This window comes from Oncorhynchus tshawytscha, unplaced genomic scaffold (genome assembly GCF_018296145.1).
Source record: "Oncorhynchus tshawytscha isolate Ot180627B unplaced genomic scaffold, Otsh_v2.0 Un_scaffold_7322_pilon_pilon, whole genome shotgun sequence".
Lineage (NCBI taxonomy): Eukaryota > Metazoa > Chordata > Actinopteri > Salmoniformes > Salmonidae > Oncorhynchus > Oncorhynchus tshawytscha.
Window position 1 is genome coordinate 10,001 of NW_024609773.1, and position 23,013 is coordinate 33,013.

Here is a 23,013-nt window from a genome sequence, read left to right on the forward strand (position 1 = left end):
CTCTCCCTCTCCTCTGTCTCTCCTCTCTGTCTCTCCCTCTGTCTCTCTCTCTGTCTCTCCCTCTCTGTCTCTCCTCCCTCTGTCTCTCCCTCTGTCTCTCCTCTCTGTCTCTCCTCTCTGTCTGTCTCCTCTCTCTGTCTCTCCCTCTCTGTCTCTCCCTCTGTCTCTCCTCTGTGTCTCCCTCTCCCTCTGTCTCTCCCTCTGTCTCTCCTCCTCTCTGTCTCTCTCTGTCTCTCCCTCTCTGTCTCTCCCTCTGTTCTCCTGTCTCTGTCTCTCCTCTCTGTCTCCCTCTGTCTCTCTCTGTCTCTCCCTCTGTCTCTCCCCTCTGTCTCTCCTCTCTGTCTCTCCCTCTGTCTCTCCTCTCTGTCTCTCCCTCTGTCTCTCCCTCTGTCTCTCCCTCTGTCTCCTCTGTCTCTCCTCTCTGTCTCTCCTCTCTGTCTCTCCCTCTGTCTCTCCCTCTGTCTCTCCCTCTCTGTCTCTCCCTCTCTGTCTCTCCCTCTGTCTCCCTCTCTGTCTCTCCCTCTGTCTCTCCCTCTGTCTCTCCCTCTGTCTCTCTCCTCTCTGTCTCTCCCTCTGTGTCTCCCTCTGTCTCTCCTCTCTGTCTCTCTCTGTCTCTCCCTCTGTCTCTCTCTGTCTCTCCCTCTGTCTCTCCTCTCTGTCTCTGTCTCTCCCTCTGTCTCTCCCTCTCTCTGTCTCTCCCCTCTGTCTCTCCCTCTGTCTCTCCTCTGTCTCTCCCTCTCTGTCTCCCTCTGTCTCTCCCTCTGTCTCTCCCCTCTGTCTCTCTCCCTCTGTCTCTCCCTCTGTCTCTCCCTCTGTCTCTCCTCTCTGTCTCTCCCTCTCTGTCTCTCTCTCTGTTTCTCCCTCTGTCTCTCCCTCTCTGTCTCTCCCTCTGTCTCTCTCTGTCTCTCCCTCTCTGTCTCTCCCTCTGTCTTCCCTCTCTGTCTCTCCTCTGTCTCTCTCTGTCCTCTCTGTCTCTCTCTGTTTCTCCCTCTGTCTCTCCCTCTGTCTCTCTCTGTCTCTCCCTCTGTCTCTCCCTCTCTGTCTCTCCCTCTCTGTCTCCTCTCTGTCTCTCTCTGTCTCTGTCTCTCCCTCTCTGTCTCTCCCTCTCTGTCTCTCCCTCTGTCTCTCCTCTGTCTCTGTCTCTCCTCTCTGTCTCTCTCTCTGTCTCCTCTGTCTCTCTGTCTCTCCCCTCTGTCTCTCCTCTCTGTCTCTCCCTCTGTCTCTCCCTCTGTCTCTCCCTCTGTCTCTCCTCTCTGTCTCTCCCTCTCTGTCTCTCTCTGTCTCTCCCCTCTGTCTCTCCTCTCTGTCTCTCTGTCCTCTGTCTCTCCTCTCTGTCTCTCCCTCTGTCTCTCCCTCTCTGTCTCTCCCTCTGTCTCTCCCTCTGTCTCTCCCTCTGTCTCTCCCTCTGTCTCTCCTCTCTCTCTGTCTCTCCCTCTCTGTCTCTCTCCCTCTGTCTCTCCCTCTCTGTCTCTCCCTCCTCTCTGTCTCTCCCTCTGTTCTCCCTCTGTCTCTCCCTCTGTGTCTCTCTCTCTCTCCCTCTGTTTCTCTCTGTCTCTCCCTCTGTCTCTCCCTCTCTGTCTCTCTCTCTCTCTCTCTGTTTCTCTCTGTCTCTCCCTCTCTGTCTCTCCCTCTCTGTCTCCTCTCTGTCTCTGTCTCTCCCTCTCTGTCTCTCTCTCTCTGTCTCTCCCTCTGTCTCTCTCTCCCTCTCTGTCTCTCCCCTGTCTCTCCCTCTCTGTCTCTCCCTCTGTCTCTCCCTCTCTGTCTCTCCCTCTCTGTCTGTCTCTCCCTCTCTGTCTCTCCCCCTCTCTGTCTCTCCCTCTCTGTCTCTCCCTCTCTCTCCTCTCCTCTCTGTCTCTCCCTCTGTCTCTCCCCTCTGTCTGTCTCTCCCTCTCTGTCTCTCCCTCTCTGTCTCTCCCTCTCTGTCTCTCCCCTCTCTGTCTCTCCCTCTCTGTCTCTCCTCTCTGTCTCTCCCTCTCTGTCTCTCCTCTCTGTCTCTCTCTCCCTCTCTGTCTGTCTCTCCCTCTCTGTCTCTCCCTCTGTGTTTCTCTCTGTCTCTCCCTCTCTGTCTCTGTTTCTCTCTGTCTCTCCCTCTCTGTCTCTCTCTGTCTCTCCCTCTGTCTCTCTCCTCTCTGTCTCTCCCTCTGTCTCTCCCTCTCTCTCTCTCCCTCTCTGTCTCTCCTCTCTCCCTCTGTCTCTCCCTCTGTCTCTCTCTCTGTCTCTCCCTCTGTCTCTCCCCTCTGTCTCTCTCTGTCTCTCCCTCTCTGTCTCTCCCTCTGTCTCTCCCTCTCTGTCTCTCCCTCTCTGTCTCTCCCTCTCTGTCTCTCCTCTCTGTCTCTCCCTCTCTGTCTCTCCCTCTCTGTCTCCTCTCTGTCTCTCCCTCTCTGTCTCCTCTGTCTCTCCCCTCTGTCTCTCCCTCTCTGTCTCTCCCTCTGTCTCTCTGTCTCCTCTCTGTCTCTCCCTCTCTCCTCTCTGTCTCTCCCTGTCTCTGTCTCTCCCTCTGTCTCTCCCTCTCTGTCTCTCCCTCTGTCTCTCCCCTCTCTGTCTCCCTCTCTGTCTCTCCTCTCTGTCTCTCCCTCTGTCTCTCCCTCTGTCTCTCCTCCCTCTGTCTCTCCTCTCTCTCTCTCTGTCTCTCCCTCTGTCTCTCCTCTCTGTCTCTCCCTCTGTCTCTCCCTCTGTTTCTCCCTCTGTCTCTCCCTCTCTGTCTCTCCCTCTGTCTCTCCCTCTGTCTCTCCCTCTGTCTCTCTCTCTCTGTCTCTCCCTCTGTCTCTCCCTCTGTCTCTCCCTCTGTCTCTCCCTCTGTCTCTCCCTCTCTCTCTCTCCCTCTCTGTCTCTCCCTCTGTCTCTCCCTCTGTCTCTCCCTCTGTCTCTCCCTCTCTGTCTCTCCCTCTCTGTCTCTCCCTCTGTGTCTCTCCCTCTGTGTCTCTCCCTCTCTGTCTCTCTCTTTCTGCAGCATCGGACAACAGCCAGCGGTTTCAGGAAACGTGTTTTGCGTTCGCACTAACGCCGCAGCAAGTCCAACAGATTAGCAGCTCCATGTAAGAGACACTCAAACCCTCTACCCTACCAACGTACCCTGCCTACCCTCTACCCTACCAACGTACCCTACCTACCCTCTACCCTACAATGTACCCTATACTACCATGCATCCTACCAACGTACCCTACCTATCCTCTACCCTACCCTCTACCCTGCCATGTATCCTATACTACCATGTACCCTATCAAGGTACCCTACCTACCCTCTACCCTACAATGGACCCTATACTACCATGCATCCTACCAACGTACCCTACCTATCCTCTACCCTACCCTCTACCCTGCCATGTATCCTATACTACCATGTACCCTATCAAGGTACCCTACCTACCCTCTACCCTACAATGTACCCTATACTACCATGTACCCTACCAACGTAGCCTACCTACCCTCTACCCTACCTACCCTCTACCCTACCATGTATCCTATACTACCATGTACCCTATCAAGGTACCCTACCTACCCTCTACCCTACCGGGTACCCTATACTACCATGTACCCTACCAATGTACCCTGCCTACCCTCTACCCTACCATGTACCCTATACTACCATGTACCCTGCCTACCCTCTACCCTACCATGTATCCTATACTACCATGTACCCTACCAACCCACCCTACCTATCCTCTACCCTACCAACGTACCCTACCTACCCTCTACCCTACCATGTATCCTATACTATCATGTACCCTATCAAGGTATCCTACCTACCCTCTACCCTACCGTGTACCCTATACTACCATGTACCCTACAAATGTACCCTGCCTACCCTCTACCCTACCATGTACCCTATACTACCATGTACCCTATACTACCATGTACCCTACCAACGTACCCTACCTATCCTCTACCCTACCATGTATCCTATACTACCATGTACCCTATCAACGTACCCTACCTATCCTCTACCCTGCCATCTATCCTATACTACCATGTACCCTACCTACCCTCTACCTATCCTCTACCCTGCCATGTATCCTATACTACCATGTACCCTACCTACCCTACCAACGTAGCCTACCTACCCTCTACCCTACCTATCCTCTACCCTGCCATGTATCCTATACTACCATGTACCCTACCTATCCTCTACCCCCCTATCCCCCTCCTCTACCCTACCATGTACCCTATCAAGGTACCCTACCTATCCTCTACCCTGCCATGTATCCTATACTACCATGTACCCTACCTACCCTCTACCCTGCCATGTATCCTATACTACCATGTACCCTACCTACCCTACCAACGTAGCCTACCTACCCTCTACCCTACCTATCCTCTACCCTGCCATGTATCCTATACTACCATGTACCCTACCTATCCTCTACCCTGCCATGTATCCTATACTACCATGTACCCTACCTATCCTCTACCCTACCAACGTACCCTGCCTAACCTCTACCCTACCATGTATCCTATACTACCATGTACCCTACCTATCCTCTACCCTACCCTGTACCCTATCAAGGTACCCTACCTATTCTCTACCCTACCATGTGCTCTATGCTACCATGTACCCTACCAATGTACCCTGCCTACCCTCTACCCTACCATATACCCTATACTACCATGTACCCTACCAACGTAGCCTACCTATCCTCTACCCTACCTATCTTCTACCCTACCAACGTAGCCTACCTACTGTCTACCCTACCATGTACCCTATACTACCGACGTACCCTACCAACGTACCCTACCTACCCTCATACCCTACCTACCCTCTACCCTACCAACGTAGCCTACCTACCGTCTACCCTACCATGTACTCTATACTACCATGTACCCTACCAATGTACCCTGCCTACCCTCTACCCTACCATGTACCCTATAATACCATTTACTCTACCAACGTAGCCTACCTACCGTCTACCCTACCAACGTAGCCTACCTACCGTCTACCCTACCATGTACCCTATACTACCAACGTACCCTACCAACGTACCCTACCTACCCTACCTGCCCTCTACCCTACCTACCCTCTACCCTACCATGTATCCTATGCTACCATGTACCCTACCAACTTACCCTACCTACCCTCTACCCTACCATGTACCCTATGCTACCATGTACCCTACCAACGTACCCTGCCTACCCTCTACCCTACCATGTACCCTATACTACCATGTACCCTACCAATGTACCCTACCTACCCTGCCTATCCTCTAACCTACCAACGTACCCTACCTACCCTCTACCCTACCATGTACTCTATACTACCATGTACCTTACCAATGTACCCTACCTACCCTCTATCCTACCATGTACCCTATACTACCACATACCCTGCCAATGTACCCTACCTACCCTCTACCCTACCATATACAATTTACTACCATGTACCCCACCAACCCTCTACCCTACCAACGTAATCTATACTACCATGTACCCTACCAACATACCCTACCTACCCTCTACCCTACCATATCGACTTCACTACCATGTACCCTATACTACCATGTACCCTACCAACCCTCTACCCTACCAACCCTCTACCCTACCATGTACCCTACCAACGTACTCTATTCCACCAATATACCCTACCAACCCTCTACCCTGCCATGTTCCCTACCAACCCTCTACCCTACCCACCCTTTAATGTCCGTCTGTGTTTTTCAGGGACATCTCGGGGACCAAATGTGACTTCACAGTACAAGTTCAATTACGGTCAGTTGATAGAACTCATTGTTCTACTTCTAGTAGGATTCTATTAACCACTATGTAGGTCCTGATCAATATATATCCTCCCACTATACTACAACCCCTATGTAGGTCCTGATTAATATATATCCTCCCACTATATTACAACCACTATGTAGGTCCTGATCAATATATATCCTCCCACTATACTACAACCACTATGTAGGTCCTGATCAATATATATCCTCCCACTATACTACAACCACTATGTAGGTCCTGCTCAATATACTGTATATCCTCCCACTATACTACAACCACTATGTAGGTCCTGCTCAATATACTGTATATGCTCCCACTATACTACAACCACTATGTGGATGTTACCATGTCAAGCCAGCTAGATACTAGACAGAGGAAATGGCTGTTACCATGATTTATACTAGACAGAGGATATGACTGTTACCATGATTTATACTAGACAGAGGATATAGCTGTTACCATGATTTATACTAGACAGAGGATATGACTGTTACCATGATTTATACTAGACAGAGGATATGACTGTTACCATGATTTATACTAGACAGAGGATATGACTGTTACCATGATTTATACTAGACAGAGGATATGACTGTTACCATGATTTATACTAGACAGAGGATATGACTGTTACCATGATTTATACTAGACAGAGGATATAGCTGTTACCATGATTTATACTAGACAGAGGATATGACTGTTACCATGATTTATACTAGACAGAGGATATGACTGTTACCATGATTTATACTAGACAGAGGATATGACTGTTACCATGATTTATACTAGACAGAGGATATGACTGTTACCATGATTTATACTAGACAGAGGATATAGCTGTTACCATGATTTATACTAGACAGAGTATATAGCTGTTACCATGATTTATACTAGACAGAGGAAGTGACTGTTACCATGATTTATACTAGACAGAGGATATAGCTGTTACCATGATTTATACTAGACAGAGGAAGTGACTGTTACCATGATTTATACTAGACAGAGGATATAGATGTTACCATGATTTATACTAGACAGAGGATATGACTGTTACCATGATTTATACTAGACAGAGGAAGTGACTGTTACCATGATTTATACTAGACAGAGGAAATAGATGTTACCATGATTTATACTAGACAGAGGAAATAGATGTTACCATGATTTATACTAGACAGAGGATATGACTGTTACCATGATTTATACTAGACAGAGGATATGACTGTTACCATGATTTATACTAGACAGAGGATATGACTGTTACCATGATTTATACTAGACAGACTCCCACCCAAATGACATAACATCTTATCATGAACCACAAAATGGAAATATGAAAAACATGAATTAAAGAATATGACACAGCCTACAACTGAAATATAATGATTAGACTGTAAATGTAGCCCTTGTCAAATACAATGATTTAGACAACACGTTTAATTACAGACAATTACTAAGCCAAATGATTTATATATCTTCTGTGAAAATAAAGTTAGGCCACTGAAGACTAAGTGTAAATGAATTACCACGGTGTAAATGAAAGTGATATGGATTACAGCAACTGTGTGAAGCGCAATTTAAATATCATTATAAAACAAATCACTTCATCTGTTTCTATGGTTACAATATCGACTTCCAAACAATAGGAAATGACCCTCCACATTTCTTTCCAATTCAGACATAGTCTTTCAGTACAACAGGCCTTGTCGTCCTGTCAGAACATATAAACCACCAGCCCCAACCACAAAGACAACAAAACCATGTTTATAACCACACAACATAGAACATGTTACTATAAACTACCAGCCCAACCACGAACACAACAAAACCATGTTTATAACTTCATTTGGTTCAACTTTAAAATAACTTTATTAGAATATGATAGAATATGATATTCAAAATACAATACAATCACAATTTACTTTCAAATGTTATGTAGCCTACAGTTCAATCATTTTTCCCTCGAACCTCTTGATAAGAAATTACTTTTTTTTTTTATTAGGACAAATAAAATTATGAATGAATTTCCATGAATTGGAAAGTAAAAATGTATCCTACACCAGGATGTTTCCATGCAAACAACATGTAGGCTAGGCTACGTTGCCATAGTAGATTTTCCATGGTAAACAAGGAGATGAAATACCTTATTTCAGTTGTACGGAATGATTGTCAAGTAGATCAATTGCCCTCCTGACTGGTGCAGTGGTCTAAGGCTCTGCATCTCAGTGCTAGCTGTGGTCTAAGGCTCTGCATCTCAGTGCTAGCTGTGGTCTAAGGCTCTGCATCTCAGTGCTAGCTGTGGTCTAAGGCTCTGCATCTCAGTGCTAGCTGTGGTCTAAGGCTCTGCGTCTCAGTGCTAGCTGTGGTCTAAGGCTCTGCGTCTCAGTGCTAGCTGTGGTCTAAGGCTCTGCGTCTCAGTGCTAGCTGTGGTCTAAGGCTCTGCATCTCAGTGCTAGCTGTGGTCTAAGGCTCTGCATCTCAGTGCTAGCTGTGGTCTAAGGCTCTGCGTCTCAGTGCTAGCTGTGGTCTAAGGCTCTGCATCTCAGTGCTAGCTGTGGTCTAAGGCTCTGCGTCTCAGTGCTAGCTGTGGTCTAAGGCTCTGCGTCTCAGTGCTAGCTGTGGTCTAAGGCTCTGCATCTCAGTGCTAGCTGTGGTCTAAGGCTCTGCGTCTCAGTGCTAGCTGTGGTCTAAGGCTCTGCATCTCAGTGCTAGCTGTGGTCTAAGGCTCTGCATCTCAGTGCTAGCTGTGGTCTAAGGCTCTGCGTCTCAGTGCTAGCTGTGGTCTAAGGCTCTGCGTCTCAGTGCTAGCTGTGGTCTAAGGCTCTGCATCTCAGTGCTAGCTGTGGTCTAAGGCTCTGCATCTCAGTGCTAGCTGTGGTCTAAGGCTCTGCATCTCAGTGCTAGCTGTGCCACTAGAGATTCTGGGTGAGATTCTGGATGAGACGAGACTAACTACCAATTGGATACCACAGAATTGGGGAGAAAAATAAAAATAAATAATTTTTTAAAATAAATTGCTAATTGTCAGGTAAAATTGCCGTACTAAAATGTTCCGAAGATATTTCCCACCAGAAGGCGAAATTATTTTGAAAAATGTTGGTTGCAATGAGGATGGAAACATAACCCTGACATCTGTCTTAGGGAGGGGTTAGGGGGTGGAAACATAACCCTGACATCTGTCTTAGGGGGTGGAAACATAACCCTGACATCTGTCTTAGGGGGTGGAAACATAACCCTGACATCTGTCTTAGGGGGTGGAAACATAACCCTGACATCTGTCTTAGGGGTGGAAACATAACCCTGACATCTGTCTTAGGGGGTGGAAACATAACCCTGACATCTGTCTTAGGGGTGGAAACATAACCCTGACATCTGTCTTAGGGAGGGGTTAGGGGGTGGAAACATAACCCTGACATCTGTCTTAGGGGGTGGAAACATAACCCTGACATCTGTCTTAGGGGGTGGAAACATAACCCTGACATCTGTCTTAGGGGGTGGCCAATGCTGTATGCAATTGAGATGAGCTGTGCAGGTGAATTTTGCATGTATTGATGGTTTACCGAGAGATCAGCTGGCCATAATCTAGTGGCCATTCTTCATTGCAATATGCCCATTATTGTGTGTATGTGTGTGTGTGTGCGTGTGCAGGTTTTGTCTCTCTGAGACGAGTTGTCCTCAGGAAGACCACTTTCCGCCCAATCTGTGTGTGAAGGTGAACGGGAAGCCATGCAACCTCCCGGTAAGAAACACAACTCCACACACTGTACAGTACTGTTAGTTACTGTTAGTTACACACTGTACAGTACTGTTAGTTACTCACTGTACAGTACTGTTAGTTACTGTTAGTTACACACTGTACAGTACTGTTAGTTACTGTTAGTTACACACTGTACAGTACTGTTAGTTACTGTTAGTTACACACTGTACAGTACTGTTAGTTACACACTGTACAGTACTGTTAGTTACTGTTAGTTACACACTGTACAGTACTGTTAGTTACTCACTGTACAGTACTGTTAGTTACTGTTAGTTACACACTGTACAGTACTGCTAGTTACTGCTAGTTACACACTGTACAGTACTGCTAGTTACACACTGTACAGTACTGCTAGTTACACACTGTACAGTACTGCTAGTTACACACTGTACAGTACTGCTAGTTACACACTGTACTGTACTGCTAGTTACTGTTAGTTACACACTGTACAGTACTGCTAGTTACACACTGTACAGTACTGCTAGTTACACACTGTACAGTACTGCTAGTTACACACTGTACTGTACTGCTAGTTACTGTTAGTTACACACTGTACAGTACTGCTAGTTACACACTGTACATAGTTACACACTGTACAGTACTGCTAGTTACATTCTGTACAGTACTGTTAGTTACACACTGTACAGTACTGTTAGTTACTGCTAGTTACACACTGTACAGTACTGTTAGTTACACACTGTACAGTACAGTTACACACTGTACAGTACTCCTAGTTACACACTGTACAGTACTGCTAGTTACACACTACAGTACTGCTAGTTACACACTGTACAGTACTGCTAGTTACACACTGTACAGTACTGCTAGTTACACACTGTACTGTACTGCTAGTTACTGTTAGTTACACACTGTACAGTACTGCTAGTTACACACTGTACTGTACTGCTAGTTACACACTGTACAGTACTGCTAGTTACACACTGTACTGTACTGCTAGTTACTGTTAGTTACACACTGTACAGTACTGCTAGTTACACACTGTACAGTACTGCTAGTTACACACTACAGTACTGCTAGTTACATTCTGTACAGTACTGTTAGTTACACACTGTACAGTACTGTTAGTTACTGCTAGTTACACACTGTACAGTACTGTTAGTTACACACTGTACAGTACTCCTAGTTACACACTGTACAGTACTCCTAGTTACACACTGTACAGTACTGCTAGTTACACACTACAGTACTGCTAGTTACACACTGTACAGTACTGCTAGTTACACACTGTACAGTACTGCTAGTTACACACTGTACAGTACTGCTAGTTACACACTGTACTGTACTGCTAGTTACTGTTAGTTACACACTGTACAGTACTGCTAGTTACACACTGTACAGTACTGCTAGTTACACACTGTACAGTACTGCTAGTTACACACTGTACAGTACTGCTAGTTACACACTGTACTGTACTGCTAGTTACACACTGTACAGTACTGCTAGTTACTGTTAGTTACACACTGTACAGTACTGCTAGTTACACACTGTACAGTACTGCTAGTTACACACTGTACAGTACTGTTAGTTACACACTGTACAGTACTGTTAGTTACTGCTAGTTACACACTGTACAGTACTGTTAGTTACACACTGTACAGTACTGCTAGTTACACACTGTACAGTACTGCTAGTTACACACTGTACAGTACTGCTAGTTACACACTGTACAGTACTGCTAGTTACTGTTAGTTACACACTGTACAGTACTGCTAGTTACACACTGTACAGTACTGCTGGTTACACACTATACAGTACTGTTAGTTACTGTTAGTTACACACTGTACAGTACTGTTAGTTACACACTGTACAGTACTGTTAGTTACACACTGTACAGTACTGTTAGTTACACACTGTACAGTACTGCTAGTTACACACTGTACAGTACTGTTAGTTACTGTTAGTTACACACTGTACAGTACTGCTAGTTACACACTGTACAGTACTGCTAGTTACTGTTAGTTACACACTGTACAGTACTGCTAGTTACACACTGTACAGTACTGCTAGTTACTGTTAGTTACACACTGTACAGTACTGCTAGTTACACACTGTACAGTACTGTTAGTTACACACTGTACTGTTAGTTACTCACAGTACAGTACTGCTAGTTACACACTGTACAGTACTGTTAGCTACACACTGTACAGTACTGTTAGTTACACACTGTACTGTTAGTTACTCACTGTACAGTACTGTTAGTTACACACTGTACAGTACTGCTAGTTACACACTGTACAGTACTGCTAGTTACACACTGTACAGTACTGCTAGTTACACACTGTACAGTACTGTTAGTTACTGTTAGTTACACACTGTACAGTACTGCTAGTTACACACTGTACAGTACTGCTAGTTACACACTGTACTGTTAGTTACACACTGTACAGTACTGTTAGTTACACACTGTACAGTACTGCTAGTTACACACTGTACAGTACTGCTAGTTACACACTGTACAGTACTGTTAGTTACACACTGTACAGTACTGTTAGTTACACACTGTACAGTACTGTTAGTTACTGTTAGTTACACACTGTACAGTACTGCTAGTTACACACTGTACAGTACTGTTAGTTACTGTTAGTTACACACTGTACAGTACTGCTAGTTACACACTGTACAGTACTGTTAGTTACTGTTAGTTACACACTGTACAGTACTGCTAGTTACACACTGTACAGTACTGTTAGTTACTGTTAGTTACACACTGTACAGTACTGTTAGTTACTGCTAGTTACACACTGTACAGTACTGTTAGTTACTGTTAGTTACACACTGTACAGTACTGCTAGTTACACACTGTACAGTACTGCTAGTTACTGTTAGTTACACACTGTACAGTACTGCTAGTTACACACTGTACAGTACTGTTAGTTACACACTGTACAGTACTGTTAGTTACACACTGTACAGTACTGTTAGTTACTGTTAGTTACACACTGTACAGTACTGTTAGTTACACTGTACTGTTAGTTACACACTGTTACAGTACTACTAGTTACACACTGTACAGTACTGTAGTACTGTTAGTTACACACTGTACAGTACTGCTAGTTACACACTGTACAGTACTGCTAGTTACACACTGTACAGTACTAGTTACACTGTACAGTACTGTTAGTTACACACTGTACAGTACTGTTACACACTGTTACTGCTAGTTACACACTGTACAGTACTGTTAGTTACTACTGCTAGTTACACACTGTACACTGTTACACTGTACAGTACTGCTAGTTACACACTGTACAGTACTGTTACACTGTACAGTACTGTTAGTTACACACTGTACAGTACTGTTAGTTACTGTTAGTTACACACTGTACAGTACTGCTGGTTACACACTGTACAGTACTGTTAGTTACACACTGTACAGTACTGTTAGTTACTGCTAGTTACACACTGTACAGTACTGCTGGTTACACACTGTACAGTACTGTTAGTTACACACTGTACAGTACTGTTAGTTACTGTTAGTTACACACTGTACAGTACTGCTGGTTACACACTGTACAGTACTGTTAGTTACTGCTAGTTACACACTGTACAGTACTGCTAGTTACACACTGTACTGTACTGCTAGTTACACACTGTACTGTTAGTTACACACTGTACAGTACTGCTAGTTACACACTGTACAGTACTGCTAGTTACACACTGTACACACTGTTACACACTGTACTGTTAGTTACTCACAGTACAGTACTGTTAGTTACACACTGTACAGTACTGTTAGTTACACACTGTACAGTACTGTTAGTTACACACTGTACAGTACTGTTAGTTACACACTGTACAGTACTGTTAGTTACACACTGTACTGTTAGTTACTCACTGTACAGTACTGTTAGTTACACACTGTACAGTACTGCTAGTTACTGTTAGTTACACACTGTACAGTACTGCTAGTTACACACTGTACTGTACTGTTAGTTACACACTGTACTGTTAGTTACTCACTGTACTGTTAGTTACACACTGTACTGTTAGTTACACACTGTACAGTACTGCTAGTTACTGTTAGTTACACACTGTACAGTACTGCTAGTTACACACTGTACAGTACTGCTAGTTACACACTGTACAGTACTGCTAGTTACACACTGTACAGTACTGCTAGTTAAACACTGTACTGTTAGTTACTCACTGTACAGTACTGTTAGTTACACACTGTACAGTACTGCTAGTTACACACTGTACAGTACTGCTAGTTACACACTGTACAGTACTGTTAGTTACACACTGTACAGTCCTGCTAGTTACACACTTTACAGTACTGCTAGTTACACACTGTACAGTACTGCTGGTTACACACTGTACAGTACTGCTAGTTACACACTGTACAGTACTGTTAGTTACACACTGTACAGTACTGTTAGTTACACACTGTACAGTACTGCTAGTTACACACTGTACAGTACTGCTAGTTACACACTGTACAGTACTGTTAGTTACTGTTAGTTACACACTATACAGTACTGCTAGTTACACACTGTACAGTACTGCTAGTTACACACTGTATAGTACTGTTAGTTACTGTTAGTTACACACTGTACAGTACTGTTAGTTACTCACTGTACAGTACTGCTAGTTACACACTGTACAGTACTGCTAGTTACACACTGTACAGTACTGCTAGTTACACACTACAGTACTGTTAGCTAGTTACACACTGTACAGTACTGTTAGTTACACACTGTACAGTCCTGCTAGTTACACACTGTACAGTACTGCTAGTTACACACTGTACAGTACTGCTGTTACACACTGTACAGTACTGCTAGTTACACACTGTGCAGTACTGCTAGTTACACACTGTACAGTACTGTTAGTTACACACTGTACAGTACTGCTAGTTACACACTGTACAGTACTGCTAGTTACACACTGTACAGTACTGTTAGTTACTGTTAGTTACACACTGTACAGTACTGCTAGTTACACACTGTACAGTACTGCTAGTTACACACTGTACAGTACTGTTAGTTACTGTTAGTTACACACTGTACAGTACTGTTAGTTACTCACTGTACAGTACTGCTAGTTACACACTGTACAGTACTGCTAGTTACACACTGTACAGTACTGTTAGTTACACACTGTACAGTACTATTAGTTACACACTGTACAGTACTGCTAGTTACTGTTAGTTACTCACTGTACAGTACTGTTAGTTACACACTGTACAGTACTATTAGTTACACACTGTACAGTACTGCTAGTTACTGTTAGTTACACACTGTACAGTACTGTTAGTTACTGCTGGTTACACACTATACAGTACTGTTAGTTACACACTGTACAGTACTGCTGGTTACACACTGTACAGTACTGCTAGTTACACACTGTACAGTACTATTAGTTACACACTACAGTACTGCTAGTTACTGTTAGTTACTCACTGTACAGTACTGCTAGTTACTGTTAGTTACACACTGTACAGTACTGCTAGTTGCTGTTAGTTACTCACTGTACAGTACTGCTAGTTACTGTTAGTTACACACTGTACAGTACTGCTGGTTACACACTGTACAGTACTGTTAGTTACACACTGTACAGTACTGCTGGTTACTCACTGTACAGTACTGTTAGTTACACACTGTACAGTACTGTTAGTTACACACTGTACAGTACTGCTAGTTACTGTTAGTTACACACTGTACAGTACTGCTAGTTACTGTTAGTTACACACTGTACAGTACTGTTAGTTACACACTGTACAGTACTGTTAGTTACACACTGTACAGTACTGCTGGTTACACACTGTACAGTACTGCTGGTTACACACTGTACAGTACTGTTAGTTACTGCTAGTTAAACACAATCCATACCTTCAATTACAATAAACATTTGATTGAGATGTGGTGTCACTTTTCCCCCTCTCTTTCTCCTCCCTCTCTCTCTCTCTCTCCCTCCACCTGTCTCTCTCTCCCTCTCTCTCTTTCCTATCCCTCTCTCCCCCCCTCTCAGGGTTATCTTCCTCCAACGAAAAACGGTGTGGAGCCGAAGCGCCCCAGCCGGCCCATCAACATTACCTCAGTGGTCAGACTATCCACCACAGTCCCCAACACCATCGTGGTGTCTTGGACCTCAGAGGTTGGAAGGGTAAGATATGATACATTTAAAATTCTCTTCATTTGATTGTTGTCTATCTTAATTGTTAACATTTCTAGAAAACGTTTAGTTAATCTTTCTGGCCTTTTTTATATATATTTTTTGTTGTGTTTTTATATATATATATATTTTTATTTTTTTTTTATTTAATGTTTTTTTAAAAATTTTTTATTATTATTGCCCCATTTTCTACCAAAATTCCTGGTATCCAATTGGTAGTTACAGTCTTGTCCCATCGTTGCAACTCCCATACTGACTCGGGAGAGGCGAAAGGTCGAGAGCCACGCGTCCTCCGAAACACGACCCCGCCTAGCCGCACTGCTTCTTGACACATTGCTCGCTTAACCCGGAAGCCAGCCGCACCGATGTGTCGGAGGAAACACCGTTCACCTGGCGACCGTGTCAGCGTGCACTGCACCCGGCCCGCCACAGGAGTCGCTAGAGCGCGATGGGACAAGGACATGCCGGCAGGCCGGCCAAACCCTCCCCTAATCCGGACGACGCTGGGCCAATTGTGCACCGCCTCATGGGTCTCCCGGTCACGGACGGCCCGGGATCGAACCCGGGTCTATAGTGGTGCCTCAAGCACTGCGATACAGATGCCTTTAGACGTCTGCGCCACTCAGGAGGCCAATTTATTTGATGTTTTGAGCACTTAGACTTTACTCCTGTAAGAAATGCTCTGTATAAATAATGTTTTGGTTTGGTAAGAACAGTGGGGCAGAAACACATGAATAAAAGTGCGGTAGAAAAGTGCAGTGATCCGGATGAAAAAGAGAGTGATTTTAACAACCCTACAGCACCTTCTGTGTTTTCAGAGCTACTCTATGGCGGTGTACCTGGTCAAGCAGCAGTCGTCCACAGTACTGTTGCAGAGACTACGGTCCAAAGGCATCAGGAACCCAGACCATTCCAGAGCACTCAGTAAGGGTTGCCAGGACGACACACTGTTTACACTGTTAGCACTGTTAGCATGCTAGGTTAAATGTATGGATCTGGCTGAACGGGTCCATGACACACGTGTATCTAGCTACATATTTAGTTCTGGCCTGTTGAAACCAGGCGTCTCGTTCTGTATTGTCATGGCGCTCTGTACTATATTCCAAGTGAAGTGTTGATGTACTGTAGAAGGTTGTGCAGGTCTTGTGTAGGTGGTTATGATTGTTGCTTCTTCTTCATGCTGTTCTCTGTCCCCTTGCAGTCAAAGAGAAGCTAACTGCAGATCCAGACAGTGAAATCGCCACCACCAGCCTGCGTGTGTCGCTGCTCTGTCCGGTAAACACACACACTCTGTTTTAATACCCCTATTACTGTGCTTTACTGTGTGTGTCCCGACTTGTCTCAATACCCCTATCACCGTTTAACTACTATGTGTGTGTGTGTGTGTGTGTGTGTGTGTGTGTGTGTGTGCCTGTGTGTGTGTGCCTGTGTGTGTGTGCCTGTGTGTGTGTGTGTGTGTGTGTGTGTGTGTGTGTGTGGTGTGTGTCTGTGTGTGTGTGTGTGTGCAGCTGGGGAAGATGCGTCTGATGATCCCGTGCCGGGCGCTGACGTGTTCCCACCTGCAGTGTTTTGACGCTACGCTGTACATCCAGATGAATGAGAAGAAACCCACCTGGGTTTGTCCCGTCTGTGATAAGAAAGCCCCCTACGAACATCTCATCATTGACGGGTGAGACCCACAAGCCTGTACCAGCTCTTAGTGTCTCTATTTAATACAGAACATAGTGGTCCTACAGGCCTTTCAGAAAGGATTCATGTCCCTTCACTTATTCCACATGTTGTTGTGTTCCAGCCTTAATTTAAATGGATTACATTATTTTTTTAAATTGTCACTGGTCTACACACAATACCCCATAATGTCAAAGTGGAAGTATGTTTTTTGAAATTTGTAGTAATTAATAAAAAATGAAAAGCTGAAATGTCTTGAGTCAGTTAGTATTCAAACCCCTTTGTCATGGCAAGCCTAAATAAGTTCAGGAGTCAAAATGTGCTTAACAAGTCAAATAATAAGTTGCGTGGACTCAATAATAGTGTTTAACATGAATGACTACCTCATCTCTGTACACCACACATACAATTATCTGTAAGGTCCCTCAGTCGAGCAGTGAATTTCAAATACAGATTCAACCACAAAGACTAGAGAGGTTTTCCAATGCCTGGCAAAGAAGGACACCTATAGGTAGATTGGTAAAAAATAAATAAAATAAAAAGCAGACATTGAATATCCCTTTGAGCATGGGAAAGTTAGTAATTACACTTTGGATGGTGTATCAATACACCCAGTCACTACAGAGATACAGGTGTCCTTCCTAACTCAGTTGCCGGAGAGGAAGGAAACAGCTCACGGATTTCACCATGAGACCAATGGTGACTATAAAACAGTTACAGAGTTGAATGGCTGTGATAGGAGAAAACAACAGTGTAGGTACGCAACAATACTAACCTAAATGACAGAGTGAAAAGAAGGAAATCTGTACAGAATAAAAATATTCCAAAACTTACATCCTGTTTGCAACACAGCACTAAAGTAATAATACAAACAATGTTGCAAAGCAATTATATTTTTGTCCTGAATACAAAGTGTTATGTTTGGGGCAAATTCAATACAACACATTACTGAGTAGTGGTTGCATCATGTTATGGGTATGCTTGTAATCGTTAAGGACTGGGGGAGTATTTCAGGATAAAAAAATAAACTGAATGGAGCTAAACACAGGAACAATCCTAGAGGAAAACCAGGTTGTCTGCTTTCCACCAGAGATGAATTCACATTTCAGTAGGACAAAAACACAAGGCCAAATCTACACTGGAGTTGCTTAACAAGAAGACAGTGAATGTTCATGAGTGGCCTGGTTACAGTTTTGACTTCAATCTACTTGAAAATCTATGGCAAGACCTGAAAATGGTTGTCTAGCAATGATTAAAAACCAATTGACAGAGCTTGAAGAATTTTGAAAGGAATAATGGAAAAATGTTGCACAATCCAGGTGTGGAAATCTCAGAGACTTACTCAGAAACACTCTACTGTAATCACTGCCAAAGGAGCTCCTGCAAAGTATTGACTCAGGGGTGTGAATATTTATGTCAGTGAGATATTTCTGTATTTCATTTTCAATAAATGTGCAAAAATGTCTAAAAACACGTTTTCACTTTGTCATTATGAGGTGTTGTGATGTCATTATGGGGTGTTGTGATGTCATTATGGGGTGTTGTGATGTCATTATGGGGTGTTGTGATGTCATTATGAGGTGTTGTGATGTCATTATGGGGTGTTGTGATGTCATTATGGGGTGTTCTGATGTCATTATGGGGGTGTTGTGATGTCATTATGGGGTGTTCTGATGTCATTATGGGGGTGTTGTGATGTCATTATGGGGGTGTTGTGATGTCATTATGGGGTGTTGTGATGTCATTATGGGGTGTTGTGATGTCATTATGGGGTGTTGTGATGTCATTATGGGGTGTTGTGATGTCATTGTTGTGATGTCATTATGGGGTGTTGTGATGTCATTATGAGGTGTTGTGATGTCATTATGAGGTGTTGTGATGTCATTATGGGGTGTTGTGATGTCATTATGGGGTGTTGTGATGTCATTATGAGGTGTTGTGATGTCATTATGGGGTGTTGTGATGTCATTATGGGGTGTTGTGATGTCATTATGAGGTGTTGTGATGTCATTATGGGGTGTTGTGATGTCATTATGGGGTGTTGTGATGTCATTATGGGGTGTTGTGATGTCATTATGAGGTGTTGTGATGTCATTATGAGGTGTTGTGATGTCATTATGGGGTGTTGTGATGTCATTATGGGGTGTTGTTGATGTCATTATGAGGTGTTGTGATGTCATTATGGGGTATTGTGATGTCATTATGAGGTGTTGTGATGTCATTATGGGGTGTTGTGATGTCATTATGGGGGGTGTTGTGATGTCATTATGGGGTGTTTTGATGTCATTATGGGGTGTTGTGATGTCATTATGAGGTGTTGTGATGTCATTATGGGGTGTTGTGATGTCATTATGGGGTGTTGTGATGTCATTATGAGGTGTTGTGATGTCATTATGGGGTGTTGTGGTGTCATTATGGGGTGTTGTGGTGTCATTATGGGGTGTTGTGATGTCATGGGGTGTTGTGATGTCATTATGGGGTGTTTTGATGTCATTATGGGGTGTTGTGATGTCATTATGAGGTGTTGTGATGTCATTATGGGGTGTTGTGATGTCATTATGGGGTGTTGTGGTGTCATTATAGGGTATTTGTGTGTGTGTGTGTGTATATGGGTGAGGTGGGGAAAAATCTATTTCGTCCTTTTTTAACTCTGGCTGTAACACAACAAAATGTGGAATAAGTCAAGGGGTTTGAATACTTTCTGAAGGCTCTGTGTATACTGTATACATCTATGTTATTATACCGTATCACAGAAACTTGCGGCGGAGTCCCTACAATTTTGTGCAGATTTTCTTCATTTTAGGCTGGAAAGAAGCACATCATCCGGGAACGTGCCACTGTATATTCCTCTGGGTTTAGATCCTTTATTTTCTGTGTCCTGTTTGACTTTAATGGTCACATCAGACCTGATGGGTTTCAAATGTGTAGCCCAACAATTCTTTACATGGCTCCAGTTGCAACCAACTTATTTTTCTGCACAAATTCAATATTCACCCATAGGGTGACATTTTGGGTGAGCAGTGATCAAAATAAACAGGAAGTTGAGAATAGTTGATTAGCAGCATGTATTTGTGCTTAGCTGGGGGGTTGTTGAATTGAACAATTGGTTGTGTTCTTCAAACATGAAATGGTATTGAATCCAGATAGTCACATCCAACCATAGGGCGGGATTCCGCTAGTTGACCTACAGTATGTACAAAAACAACCTAAGTTATACTGTATACAAGTCCACTCTATTCAGTTATACTGTATACAAGTCCACTTTATTCAGTTATACTGTATACAAGACCACTCTATTCAGTTATACTGTATACAAGTCCACTCTATTCAGTTATACTGTATACAAGTCCACTCTATTCAGTTATACTGTATACAAGACCACTCTATTCAGTTATACTGTATACAAGTCCACTCTATTCAGTTATACTGTATACAAGACCACTCTATTCAGTTATACTGTATACAAGTCCACTCTATTCAGTTATACTGTATACAAGACCACTCTATTCAGTTATACTGTATACAAGTCACTCTATTCACTCTATACTGTATACAAGTCCACTTTATTCAGTTATACTGTATACAAGTCAGTTACAAGTCCATATTCAGTTATACTGTATACAAGTCCACTCTATTCAGTTATACTGTATACAAGTCCACTCTATTCAGTTATACTGTATACAAGAACTCTATTCAGTTATACTGTATACAAGTCCACTCTATTCAGTTATACTGTATACAAGACCACTCTATTCAGTTATACTACTATTCAGTTATACTGTATACAAGACCACTCTATTCAGTTATACTGTATACAAGTCCACTCTATTCAGTTATACTGTATACAAGTCCACTCTATTCAGTTATACTGTATACAAGACCACTCTATTCAGTTATACTGTATACAAGACCACTCTATTCAGTTATACTGCATACAAGTCCACTCTATTCAGTTATACTGTATACAAGACCACTCTATTCAGTTATACTGCATACAAGTCCACTCTATTCAGTTATACTGCATACAAGTCCACTCTATTCAGTTATACTGTATACAAGTCCACTCTATTCAGTTATACTGTATACAAGACCACTCTATTCAGTTATACTGCATACAAGTCCACTCTATTCAGTTATACTGTATACAAGTCCACTCTATTCAGTTATACTGTATAAAGACCACTCTATTCAGTTATACTGTATACAAACCACAAGTCTATTCAGTTATACTGCATACAAGACCACTCTATTCAGTTATACTGCATACAAGTCCACTCTATTCAGTTATACTGCATACAAGTCCACTATTCAGTTATATTCAGTTACTGCATACAAGTCCACTCTATTCAGTTATACTGCATACAAGTCCACTCTATTCAGTTATACTGCATACAAGTCCACTCTATTCAGTTATACTGTATACAAGTCCACTCTATTCAGTTATACTGCATACAAGTCCACTCTATTCAGTTATACTGTATACAAGTCCACTCTATTCAGTTATAGTCCACTCTATTCAGTTATACTGTCCACTATTCAGTTATACTGCATACAAGTCCACTCTATTCAGTTATACTGTATACAAGTCCACTCTATTCAGTTATACTGTATACAAGACCACTCTATTCAGTTATACTGTATACAAGTCCACTCTATTCAGTTATACTGCATACAAGTCCACTCTATTCAGTTATACTGCATACAAGTCCACTCTATTCAGTTATACTGTATACAAGTCCACTCTATTCAGTTATACTGCATACAAGTCCACTCTATTCAGTTATACTGTATACAAGTCCACTCTATTCAGTTATACTGTATACAAGTCCACTCTATTCAGTTATACTGTATACAAGACCACTCTATTCAGTTATACTGTATACAAGTCCACTCTATTCAGTTATACTGTATACAGGTCCACTTTATTCAGTTATACTGTATACAAGTCCACTCTATTCAGTTATACTGTATACAAGTCCACTCTATTCAGTTATACTGTATACAAGTCCACTCTATTCAGTTATACTGCATACAAGTCCACTCTATTCAGTTATACTGTATACAAGTCCACTCTATTCAGTTATACTGTATACAAGTCCACTCTATTCAGTTATACTGTATACAAGTCCACTCTATTCAGTTATACTGTATAAAAGTCCACTCTATTCATTCCTACATGAGCGATTCAGATGGTCTTTTCTATTTTATACAATCTGTAGTGTATAGAGGTATTTACACACACCAAGTAAACAACATGAATAACACCGTACACACAATGACTGTAACACAACGTGAATAACACCGTACACACAATGACCGCAACACAACGTGAAGACATTGCATGTACAGTATACCTTCACACTGTTGTTTCTGTGTGTCTGTCTTGTCCAGGTTGTTTATGGAGATCCTGAACAGCTGTGTAGACTGTGATGAGATCCAGTTTAAGGAGGATGGCTACTGGGCCCCCATGAGGACAAAGAAGGAAGTACAGGAGGTCTCGTCAGCCTCCTACAGCAACGGACTGGAAGGTGAGAGAGGCAGTGTGTAAGGGCAGGCTTTAGGTCCAGCCCTGCAGCTTTTAACATACCTGATTCCACTACTCTGTTCATTGGACCTTGTATCAGAATGTGTGTTAGAACAGTGCTGGAACAACAGGCTGCAAACCCAGTGTCTCTCGTTGTGTTAGATGATATTATTCTGGCTTGTTATCATTACGCTATATGTCTCATGACTATTCCACTG

General features: G+C 43.2%; 1 protein-coding gene across 1 annotated transcript in view; it reads left to right on the forward strand.

The window, feature by feature from the left end:
- Window positions 1-23,013, forward strand: part of LOC112249632 (E3 SUMO-protein ligase PIAS1-like) — a 31,610-nt gene that overhangs the window by 3,779 nt on the left and 4,818 nt on the right. The window contains exons 2-9 of the mRNA XM_042317872.1: window positions 2,853-3,035; window positions 5,652-5,699; window positions 9,360-9,450; window positions 15,460-15,594; window positions 16,422-16,527; window positions 16,805-16,878; window positions 17,112-17,272; window positions 22,663-22,799. Of these exons, the coding sequence (XP_042173806.1) occupies window positions 2,853-3,035; window positions 5,652-5,699; window positions 9,360-9,450; window positions 15,460-15,594; window positions 16,422-16,527; window positions 16,805-16,878; window positions 17,112-17,272; window positions 22,663-22,799 (935 nt within the window). The remainder of the gene's footprint in view (window positions 1-2,852; window positions 3,036-5,651; window positions 5,700-9,359; window positions 9,451-15,459; window positions 15,595-16,421; window positions 16,528-16,804; window positions 16,879-17,111; window positions 17,273-22,662; window positions 22,800-23,013) is intronic.